Source organism: Helobdella robusta (genome assembly GCF_000326865.2).
Source record: "Helobdella robusta unplaced genomic scaffold HELROscaffold_39, whole genome shotgun sequence".
Lineage (NCBI taxonomy): Eukaryota > Metazoa > Annelida > Clitellata > Rhynchobdellida > Glossiphoniidae > Helobdella > Helobdella robusta.
Window position 1 is genome coordinate 1,642,645 of NW_008704865.1, and position 13,168 is coordinate 1,655,812.

The 13,168-nt window shown below is 32.6% G+C and overlaps 1 protein-coding gene across 1 annotated transcript; it reads right to left on the bottom strand.

Moving 5' to 3' along the window:
- Positions 1–6,120: 6,120 nt before the first annotated feature.
- HELRODRAFT_101596 (hypothetical protein) lies at positions 6,121–8,253 on the bottom strand (the record flags this gene model as incomplete). The annotated part of the gene is made up of 5 exons (XM_009024152.1): positions 8,218–8,253; positions 7,266–7,548; positions 6,958–7,061; positions 6,659–6,850; positions 6,121–6,538 (listed from the first exon to the last, which is right to left on the bottom strand). Coding segments are annotated over exons 2-5 (921 nt in total), but the record flags the coding sequence as incomplete, so codon positions are not given.
- Between the last annotated feature and the right edge of the window lie 4,915 nt (positions 8,254–13,168).

Below are 13,168 nucleotides of genomic sequence, written 5' to 3' on the forward strand. Positions count from 1 at the left end.
GAAATAATTAAAAAAAATGTTGATGGGTTTGAAGATTTAATGTATTTAAGCGTATATAAGTTATAACCAATTTTTAAAAAAATTCTAAACAGAAATCGATTCTGAATGCTTGAGAAATATGGACGCCAGTGAAGTTAGACTCATTTCAAATATTTTTTAAAATATTTTACTAGAAAGTCCTAAAATAGGATTGCCGATATATTACCATCTGAGCCAAAAAATTTTTATTAACTAACAAAATGACTGCATGTAAAGTCAACTGCTCGGAATATAGGTATGATATTGGATAGATGATATTACAGGACATAGATGATATAGATAAAAGTATAGCTTATTTGATGCACACACACCACACACACACTCACACGCACACTTACACAACAACACACACACAACAACAACACACACACTCAGATAAGATGCATACATAAGAGAGATTTCTACGACTCATTGAAGAGAATACGTAAAAGTGTTCCCAACGATACCATTAGGCAGTACGAAGTGTGGAACGCCGAATATGGTGACGTCACTTCGTACCAGCCCCGGTGCGATGGTGGCTCCCCTTTAGAGGGTGCCATCGGGGGTGCCAGCCGAGAAGCTGTCGGTTTTTTCGATCTTGTGGCTTCAACATTAGATTAAATTGAATACTAAACATCAATCTAATTTCGGAGTTGATTTTATGTTTTATAAAAAGTATTATTCTTCTACTTTTATCAGTGTGAATTGTCTTGGATGAATTTATATTAAAAACAATGTAAATCACTCACTAATTATAATAATAATTTATAATACTTCTACTAATCGCTACCAATCCCCCTACTACTACAACAGCTACAGTATTTAATTACTTTTTTGCTTATCTATGTATACACACAAACACACATGGTACGCATTCACGTTTTCGTATTGCTGAAGTTACTGACTATATATTTGTATTCAAACGTATTTTTTATTTCATAAGATAGAAAAGAGTGATACTAAATATGTATATGCGTGCGTGTGTCTCTTTTGTGTGCGCGTGTGTGTGTGTGTATGTTTGTTAAAAGCAAAACATGATGAATGACACTAAACAGTCGAACATCAAGTAACAAGTGGATTATTGTATGTATGTATATGTGTATGTATGTATGTATGTATGTATGTATGTATGTATGTATGTATGTATGTATGTATGTATGTATGTATGTATGTATGTGTGTGCATGTATGTGTGTGTTTGTTTGTGTGTGTGTGCGTAGATTTTATTTATTTACATGTGTCTGTTGACGCCTTTTATATTCTTCTATTTGGCTTAGTGTGTGTGATTTTGTGATTTTTTTTATCTTTGTGAGCTTTTTTTTGTTAGAAATCTCTATGAAAATGAACTCGCTTCGTGTATTAATTGTATTTTAAATAATAATAATAATAACAATAACAGTGATTATTATTATTACAATTATTATTTTCTAGTACAAGTAGCAGTAATATTAATAACAATGTAGAGTTATTTTGTGATATACATGTCTAGTCGAAAGTTAATGAAATAATACTAGCTTGTTACGGATGAAAGATAATAATAATAATAATATAACATAATAATAATATTATTATTTATTTATTTATTATTATTATTTATTTATTTATTCATCATTATCACCAGCGCATGTTTCAAATGTGAAGATAGAACGTTGTTTAGTCAAGTGCTGAGGTTGATATGATGCAACCTATATAATCACATGATTAAATCATCCAAATTCATTTTAATACTAGTATTTCTAAAATATATAATTAACTACTAAAATTAAAAAAATACCTCTAATCAGTTAATTAATTAATTGAACTACGAACTACGATTCAAAAGAAGAAAAGTCGATATCTTTATGTTTAAAGTGGGCGTCATTTTTTGCCGCCCCCTCTTTTCCACGGGGCGTACTACCCCCATCATCGTCATTATCATCATTTCTCGGGGTGATTTGATTGCGCGGGTTTGCCCTAGAGCCCATGAGGCCACAGCATACCTTCCAGAGGATGACGGTGACGATTATCAAACCGAAAGTGAAACCGAAACCCATTCCGAGACCCATCATTAGTTTCGACTTTGAAACGGACACTGTCTGTTGTTTTGTGATGGCGGTGAGGAAATACGTATACATGATGAAGTTGAATAAGATTTTTATGATTTGAACATTGAAAAATTCTCGATACTTTATAATTATTTGTGGTTTATTTCGTATTAATGAATGATCTGTGCTACTCTGTGATTGTGGTAATACATAGATATTTTAGCTTTTTAATCCCTAAACTTAATTTAGATAAAAATATTAAAATAATTTTTGTTCCAAAAAACACCAATAAAAATTCACTTAGAGAAACGGAGATACGTTCCAAAACAATGAGTTGGACGTTAGTTTAAAACAGGGGCGGGCAATCTACGGCCCGCAAATTTGCTATTTATTACATATGCTGCCCATCAAAGGTAAAATAGTTCTCTATGCGGCCCTGACAGCAAAAAGTTTGCCCACCCCTGGTTTAAAAGTTTACTCTATGGATAAAAAAAAATTTGGTGAAAAATTTTGTAACCGATTTTTCGTTGGAGTCTGCAGGCGGCATCGGAGAGGAGGTGGTTATGGCGTTGGACTGTGTGTTCGTTTCGTTCCATTTCTTCGTCGTACTTTGCTCTTTGTTTCAGTAATAAATTTTCATAAAAATACATCCACGCGTATCAAAGACATCGTTCTTCGCCGTTTAAAAGTTGATATTTCAAAAATGGTTAAGCCATAAACTCACCTGTTTCCCCAAATTGAAGGAGTAAAATTTTGATAAATAAAAAACTGAAGACTCCTGTTAGAGTTCTGAGGTGCAGGAAATTCCTAACAAATATTTTCATAACTGCTTCGTTTTTATCCACTTTTCGATCATAATTTATCTTCAAGGGAATTCATTTGTTGAATAATTGAATGTTTTAATCCTAAACAAAACAATATAATCTTTTAAACAAAGAATAAACAGAAAAAATGCTTCAAACCAGTCAAACAAGACTATTTTTTGCTTGGAAACGGTTTTAATAATTGATGAGCTGCAGTCGATCGGATCATACGTGCCATGGTGCAAGTCCGCATAGCCAGTGCTTACTAACAATACAAAACATTTATTAGGGTTTGCATGCCGCTGTAATTTATATCAACTTATCCCTGGCCTATGCATATGTGTTGCGTATAGGTAATGTAAGTGTATGTTATAACGTTGTATGTTATCAGGTTGTATGTATGTATATCACTTGATTGATTGTGTGCATGTGGTGTAGTACCTATATAGCTGGTTGTATGTTTTGTATTTTTGGGGTAATGGCGTACACTTTTCGTCCAACCAACCAACCAACCAACCAACCAACCAACCAACCAACCAACCAACCAACCAGCCAACCAGCCAACCAGCCAACCAACCAACCAACCAACCAACCAACCAACCAACCAACCAACCAACCAACCAACCAACCAACCAACCAACCAACCAAACAACCAACCAACCAACCAACCAACCAACCAACCAACCAACCAACAAACAACACATTATCAGATTGCACTCATATAATTAAGTGATTAGAAAGCCACAACAAATAATTAAGCGAAAGAGTCTGATTAGCTGAGAAAGTAATAAAACTTCAAAAGAATCGGTAACTGTCAATCGGTAAAAATATTTGCGAAATTTATATAAAAAAATAATTTCATAATAAAATGGCATGTTTATACTTTAGACCTAAAAATATTTTTTTAATATTCGAAAAAATTCAGTGAAAGAATAACAAAATTGTTTAAAACGTAAAAGTATGATAATGTCTGTCTTTACAGATCACAAGATAGCACCAAAACATTGTAACAGTTACGTACGTATAATATATTGAAGACAGCAAATATATATGTATATCAGATCATCACTTTTAATCATTTGAAGGAGTTCTTTTTCCAAACAGCTTTTTAAGTTGTTAGAATGAATTTTTTCCTCAATTTGAGTGAATAAATTACTTTTTCAAATTAAATCTGAAACATCCGCCTGGATGGGGAATCCAAACGTGATCAGATTTCTTCTTGCTGACTTTCAAGATCTCCACATTATAGTCCTTCACCGCCTTCAAGTACCTTTTGAGTTGAGCGTACATTTCATTAATTAACAATCAAAATTTATGTAAACACATGAAAACACTTTACGATAAAAATTAGATTTGAAACGTTCGCATTAACAAATGAATGAAATGTTTCTAGCTACCATTCAGGGGGCCACTTGTTATGTTCAATGTACAGCCTGTCATCAGCAGAAAGGTTTTCAAAATCATCCTTATAATTTTTTGTCACGTTTTCAAATTCAACCGACAGATACCATAGGCACCATTTCGCTAATTGATCGGCTTTAATTAACTGCATATTTATGAAAAACATTTCAAATGTGTGATCTGTGATGGTTCATTTAAGAAGTGTAATTGAAACCCAAAATTATTTCGATTTGAGAATTATAATTGGAATATCAAATTATTTCTCACCCTCGAAAGCTTCAAAGCGTTCAACGCGCACAATATGACCTCTTGATTGTTCTTAATGCACTTATCAAAATGAAGTTGGATAGATTGTTGGAGTGGGAGGAGTAGATCGTTGAGGCACAATCTGTTTGCCAGCTCCAGCGCCCCCAGCCAATCCCCTGAACTTGTTGGAAACGAACCGGTGTACAAATATTCCTGGACTGTCTTGAAAGCTGCTCTCGATGCATCTCGAAAGTCAACCTGAAGTTCGTTAAAACCAAAATATATTTAAAAATAATTTTCAACAAAAAGAATAATTAAAAAGTAATTTTACTAACAACTTTATTTTGTCTTTCGTAGAAATATCCGGTGAACATGGCGGTGAAGACCTCGCAATGCATAGAGAGTAAGCATCTGTGAACGAAGATCTGGCCATCATCCAGTCCAAAACAGACATCTGTTTTCATAGTAAAGAATGTTAATAAAATCTAGCCTGTTTCGTTAGAGTTCAATGAAAGTTAATTTTGTAAGACCTGCTAAATGATCATTTTCCAAGAAGAGGTGGCGGATTCTGCTAACTTGTGCTTCACTAGTTATTTTCTCAAATGATTGTTTCACAGTTTCTAAACTAGAGCTTACTTTGTTAACTTTGGCTGATAAAAATGTTACAACATCGGGAAACTTCAACATTTTGGCGACACGTAAAACTTTCTCAAGCTCCGAAGCTTCATATCCCTGATCAGTACCAGAGTACAAAATGTTAATTAACGATTGCAAAATTTTCGGTTCAACTAGTTTTTCGTCCAACTCAATTTCAAAAACGTCGGTTGATGTTTTAGTGAGGTTGTAACTCGTCGCCGTTGCAGCGCAGCCGTCGTCTGCGCTGACGATTCTCTTGATACTCAAGATAGGAGATACAGAAAGACTGAGACTCGACGACAGCGTACTGGATGACATTAAGGTGGAATTATAAAATTTTTTACATAAATCGCAAGAATTTTTTTCCAGTTTTCTGTATACGTTATGCGTTGAAAGTCGTCTAGCAGAAAAATTATAAATAGTTTTGATAGATGCTGTTTTCGCCATGTTTTTCAACGGAGACTTGATCCCACTGTCCTCACTAACGGTCGAATAATATTCGTCAGCATTTATGTGATGGTGGCTTGGAATGATTTTAGTTTCGTTGTTTCCTGAAGCAGAAAGGTCATCCAGGTGAATGAAACTTTTTTTGTTGGGGTCAAATAAAGTTGAAGATGCGCCGTTGAAATCGAATTCTCCACCACTGTCGGATGAGTTCTTGCTCGCACTTTTCAGAGTTTTCGACGGGAAGCTGAGTTCATTGGGAGAGGAGCTGATGATCGAAGCGTTCGTTTCTATGGATGAACTGAAATCGCTTTCAGGAACATTATGTAATTTCTTTCTACCACCATTTTTACTAAACACTTTGTCATAAAAGTTGTTGGTTATTGGTGTAACAACAAATCGACCGAGGTTCCTGTTCGTTTTGCTGCATTCAATCTTTTCTTCTGAATCAGAATTTTTTGATATCGAACTTCCATTTGAGGCAAAAAAAGTGGTACTTCTTTTGCAGACGCACGGAGATATTCTAATATTCTTTTCCGAATTTACTTCTTCGCTAAGAAAAATATTTTCAAACAACGGCGAGGCCGCAGCTAGAAATACTCTGTGGATTTCAAAAGTTTGGTTGCCCACAATTAATGTTGCGTCGCTGAATTCTCCGTCAAATAACCACTTTTTCCGACCTTTCTCCAGCCAGTTTGAATTTTCATTTTTCTCGCAAACAATTTTTGGAGTGGTAGGTTTGGGGGGAGCGTGTGGAACTTGAACGTGCGGGATTGAAACGTTTTTGAAGGAGCGAAAAGCGAATGAACTTCGACGTTTTGCCACTAGAACGGCCCTGATGGCGTTGTTGAATAAATCGTCCACCCCGTAAGAAACCATGGAGCTTGTTTCGTAGTAGTAAGCTTTGATCTCTTTCGCAACTTCTTTGCCGGATTCTGGGTAGATAAGGTTCTCCTTCTGCATCTGACTAAGTTAAAAATTTAAAAGGTCGAAAAATGTATATTAGTGAATAACATTAATTCATAGTTAAATCTTTAAACATTTACGCAAATTTTAAGAATAAAATCTAGCTGTGAAAATTTCTCACTGTGAGAAAGAAAACTTTTGAAGTTCCAGGAATTTAGGATCCTTGTAAATGTACCTGAGATCAATCTTGCAGGCGCACAAGATAATTGGGACTGCGGGGCAACTGAATCTGATTTCATTGATCCAATGCTTCGTGACGCTCTGAAGAGATCGCTTGTCACTCACCGAGAAACATATGACGATGGCGTCGGCTCTTCAGTCAAAAAGTTTTTAGCTTTTTTTTAATTTGTCGCAAATTGATAGTTTAAAATTAAAAAAAAATTGAAATAACAAATTACAGATGCAATATTAAAAACTCACAACGAATAAACATTCTCTCGTTTTACATCTCTGTTTCCGAACGTGTCGAAAATTTTCAAAGTGCAGTTCACCCCATCGACGTGACAAAGAGACCTTTCTCTGACCTTCATTGCGTACATATCTCATCAAAATCTTATTAACATCATTTGACTAATGAAACGAAAAATATTTAAACAAAACTTTAACTTTAACATTTAAACAAATACAATGTACGTGTATTAAATAATGATATTATTAAATAAAGATTTAAATCTAAAAAATAATTAAAAAAAGAACAGAATGTCAAAGAACAAGAAAGAATAAACTACTTCGGGAGAGGTCCTGTAGTTGTCGTAGGTCCACACCTGGCTGATGTGCAGTTGGAACATTTCCTTTAGGGTGTACTTCGTCCCGCAGGCCCTGGCCCTGGCCAGTAAACTTTTCCCAACTCCTTTGTCGCCAACGAGTGCGACGTGGATGAGTTCTGTCGTCATGGTTTCCTTCTTCACAGGCTTCTTCAACCCTTCCGCCGCCATTTATATAGCGCTCGTTCGTTGCTGGATCTGATGTAGTGGTATTGGTGATGCATGCACACTGTTGTGCGCGCTACACCTGCACGGTTAATGATGGGAAAATGTACTGTTTAAAGTTTTTCTCTTGTTCTTTTTTTTCAATTAATTTAAATAAAAATATTTTAAAAAACAAACATATACAACGATTTTAAAGAGGAATAAATCAAGATAATTAGCATGTAATTAAGGCGAGCATCTGCTTATATTCGCACACAAATGATTGTATGTTACATGCAAACTTACCTGCTTATGAAAGCTTATTTTCATCGTTTCATCATTACCATTTATGAAATTATTTTCACGATATTGTTAGTTAATAGAAAAAATCCATTCATTCTAAATTTAAATTTTTTTTATAATAAAAAATTGCTCACAAATCATTTCTAGCAAAAATTTTGTTAGTAATGATGCTAAAAATTAAGGGAAAAAGTACCAATAGTAGCAGTAGCAGCAGCAACAGCAGTAGTAGTAGTAATAGTAGTAATGGTAGTTTAGTAGTAGTCGTCGTTGTAATAGTAGTAGCAGCAGTAATATTACTCCAGACCGATAAATTTTATTAAAAACCAGTAGTAGCAGTAACAATACGAAAACAACAACAACAAAAACAACAATAACAACGGCATTATAAAATCAAACAACAACATCAACAACAACAAAACCCCAGAACCAAATATAATCTCATCAACACATGATGAAGATACTAAACTACCTTCTCAAAATAATATTAACTTTCCAACAAAAACAACAACACCAGAAAATAAATTGACTCGATCCAAAGTTTTTCGCAAAATGTGTCAATGATTCAACCATAAGCTACCAATATATATACATACCGGATGTCAACGATTTGCCTATTGAAACAATCAATATAAAAGATATATACAAATGTATGAATATGAATTTTGTATGAGATTTATATATATATATATAATTATATTTATTATTTATATTATATTATTTTTATATTTACATTATTTTATTATTATTATTTATATATATAATTTTATATTTTATATTATTTTTGTATTTGTGTGAAAATACTTAATCCATCTAAATATGCATTAAATTGCTTGTCGGATTACTTAGATTCTAATGTAAGCAATAGGTGATTTGATATTACTATTTAACGATTATTTTATTGAATACTTAAATACTTATAAATAACTAGCTATATATATATATATATACTATATTTATGTACAATTTATATATATATAAATATATATAAATTATATAAATTATATATATATATATATATATATATATATATCTTATAAGTGTATGTGTTGACATTGTTTAGCTTTGGATAGCTAACAATGGTTTGAAGTGTATGCATGCATATTTGTTGGTATTTATGTATTTGTACGTAATTACGTATGTATGTTTGTAATTTAATGTGTGTACAATTTTTTTGTATGAATGTATCAAGATATATGCGCGTGGTTGAGTGTGTATCGGCAATGATTTCGTTGTTGTTGTGGCTGTTGTTGTTGTTGATGTTGTTGTTGTTGATGTTGTTGTTGTTGATGTTGTTGTTGCTGTTAATGTATGCTACTGGGATTTGGTGAATGTGTGAAAGGTTCGCAATGCCATGCACAGTCGAACGCATTCATTAAACGTATTCATTAAACGCATTCACACAAATGATTAGTTTTTCAGTTTAAAATAACTGGATTGAATCATGAATGGTTTTGAAGGTGTGCGACACGCGCACACACACACACTCACACACACACACACACACACACACACCTACACACACCTACACATACGCACACACACATACGCACACACACATACGCACACACATACGCACACTTGTGTTGTGTGTGGGGTGTGTGTGTGTAAATACATCAAACAAAACACACAGGTAAGTGTTTGAATGGGCCGATGTAAATATATATTTGTGTGTGTATCTGTGTAAGAATGTGTGTCTTTGATTTTGAGTATGTTTGTTTGTGTGTTTGTGGGAGTATCTGTGTGTGGGAATGTAGGTCTGCATATGTGTGTGTGTGTGTGTGTGTCTTTGTGCTATTTATAACTGCGCTATATTTAGGTTAACTTCGGAGGGTTAGTCAAAGATCATCCTTCAAAGGCAATTCAGATTCACGATCAAGTTGGTTTGGACTGTGTATGAAGTCTGAAGTCCTCTTTACGATATAATTTTGTTTGATCAGTCAGTGAATGTGAAGCGAGTTTTAACAACAATGACAACATAAGCAACCAGAACCACAACAACACAGAACTCATTCGTATGCAAGTACATACATGCACGTAACATAGGTTAGTACAAGTTAACACACACACCGACAAACATACAGACACATACAAACACAAACACATACAAACACAACACACACACACACGTGAAGGTTATGCAAGCAGCTACACTTTCACAGGTTAGGTAGATGCAAATCCGCATTCATCGGGTCCATGTTTGATCAGAAAATAATATTTACTACTACTACTACTACTGCTGCTACTACTACTACTGCTACTACTACTACTGCGGCTGCTACTACTACAATTGCTACCGCTATTACTACTACTGCTGTTGCTACTACTGCTACTACTTGTGTTGCTGCTGCTACTACCACTTACCACTACCACTACTATTCTTGTGGCAATTAGTAAGGTTACTTGTAAAAATTCTTTGTTTTAAATCGTATAAAAAGTAAGATTAAACGACTCATTTAATTTGTTTGCTCGCTTTTTTGATTCATTCGTTCGTTTGTTTATTCATTCATTCATTTTATGTTTTTTTTATTAGTCAGGTCACAATCATCGTCATCTTCATCATCGATATCGCAATGAAATAAAATTGAGAAATTTTTTAAATGTCAAGGTCGGTTCCTTTGGTGTGTTTCTAGCTGATGATCATCTTCATGTATGCGCGTGTATGTTGTGCGTGTGTTTGTGTGCGCGCGTGTATGTGTGAGTAATGTAAGTAGTTGTAATAGAGCACGAATTCGTTGTATGAGTATTATCTCGTTACTGATGTTCTCTATTATTATCATCACTCTTGTTGTTAATAATTTTATTATTAATATTGACGGTTTTTAAAATCATTAAAGTCACATGAATACTTGATTTGAAATAAAACCAAAAATAAATAAATAAACAAACAAACGAATGAATGAATTCATAAATAAATTTAATGAAAGACTCTCTGAAAGCATAGAACCAACATCAAATCTAATTGTTATGCTATTTGATTGAAAATTTGTCATTAGATTAGCAAAATATAACTTTTATTGTTATTCTTCTTATTAATATTATTTATTCTTTTTAATTTTATTCTTTTCATCACGCATTGTATAATTCTATCAGTTACAATAAATCACTTTTCTCCGCCATGTATAACTGCACGGTAAGTAGTTTTGAACTGATGGCGGGCCTGTCTTTGTATCTGGTTCAATTTAAACGTTGTATTATATTATGCGATGAATTATTTTAATTTAAAAATAATCTATCTGATATTAATAATAATGTACATTATGGTATAATATTTATAATATGATATATTATGATCTATAGTATTAAATTATATAGTAGAGAGAGAGAGAGAGAGAGAGAGAGAGAGAGAGAGAGAGAGAGGGAGAGAGAGAGAGAGAGAGAGAGAGAGAGAGAGAGAAAGAGAGAGAACCTTATTTAAAAAATAATATTTGAAAAATAATATAAATATATAATATAGAAATATTATATATAATATTTTATTAGTTTTCCGTTAAATCAAATTCAAAAACGTCTTGCAATCGGTTACGAATAAATATAGCAGAATTTATTTCAGAAGAGAAGCACATAATTTATTTACATCTTAATTATTTAAACATGAATGAATATCAATGAACGAATTATTCAATGTAGTAGGTAAACTGCAAGTCTTACGAGCCTTAAGTACAATGCATCTCAATATAATTGCAATATGTTACAGAACTGATACTTCAGTATTAAATATTCATAATAATAATAATAACAATAATTATTATAAGTTTTATCAACGGAATGTTAGAAAACTTATATATGTCAGTCAGCTGTTATTATGAATCATCACACATAAAGTAATATCGGGATAAATTTTTTTAACGATTCCTTTGAAACAAAAAGGCAAAACTTCTGATGTTTAAAACTAAAAAAAAATCGGGATTGATAATAAATAAACATACAAACAAACAAACAAACAAAAAAAATTATATGATATTCTTATAAACGTTTAATCAGATTATGATCACGTTTAAGGGTTATTAATGTTGAAAGACGCTACGAAACAATATGCGCCCAGCATAATTAGAATTTTAGGTAATTTACACACGCACACACATACACACACATACACAATATCTAATGTACATATTTAGGACCATCAAAACATAAAAATAATAAACATTCGTCATTGCACTGATCACACACGATGACAAAACAGCTACACATTGATTATATAACCATTTAAAAAAATATACATACATACATACATACCTACGTACGTACGTACGTACATACATACATACATACAAAAAATATTGCTAACTCTTACAATAATAATAATAAATATTAATAACCTTATTTTCATATTTTTTAAATTTACCATTTAGGCAAAAATGGTCTCATCAAACTTGACTAGACTAATCGTTCATTATTAGCTTAGTATATCATCACATATAATATATACATACAGTAGTGAGAGAGAGAGAGAGAGAGAGAGAGAGAGAAATAGAAATAGAAAGAGCGAGAGAGGGAGGAGAAAAAAGTCTTCTATTTTAAAATTAATTAGAAATTTAATGACTTGAAATAAAAACATTGGGCATTAAACTCAGGCTAAAAGTTAATAATAATCCTTAAAATAAATAAATATAATAATAAATAATTACAACAGTACTACATTAATAATACATTACACTAATTGTTGCATAGCATCAACATACGTTACATCAATTAATTTAAGAAAATATATGTTCCTCGAGCCAAAGAGATCAAGAAGATAAAAAAAAAGCCATAAGAATTGAGCTATAGTACTTTAACGCTGGTTAGGAAGCATTTGAGTCATACAAGCCTACAATCAATATTCATATTGACAGGGTAATCAAAGTTTTAAAATTTATGGTATGTCACTTATGAATATTAACGAAATATTAAATAGTTAAAAACCATCTATGCTATCATAAATAATAATTAGATATCTCTATGGATGTAAATGATAACACTCTACGAATATTAATGAGATATCAAACAGTTCGTTATGGTGAATAAAAACATAGGTGTACATGTTCAGATGAAATCCAAGGTGTATGTTCATCAGATCGGACCTCACAACTACGAATAATATTAAAGTACTGATTCTTCGTTAATTAAATGCCTTAAAGTTGAGTTATAAAATGGTGTTTATTCAAAAATCAATCGATCAAATAATTAAATGATCAATTAGACAATCTATTTTCAATCAATCAATCCATCAACCAATCAATCAACCAACCAATCAATCAACCAACCAATCAGCCAGTCAACCAACCGACCAACCAATTAGCCAATCAACCAACCAATGGCAAAATCAACAAAGGACTGAGATGCTATAAATTAAATAATATGCCAACAGAAAATGTCAATGTTTAATATGGCAAAGCAATGTTCACGTAGCTGGCAGTAGCGATTATACAGCATTAATT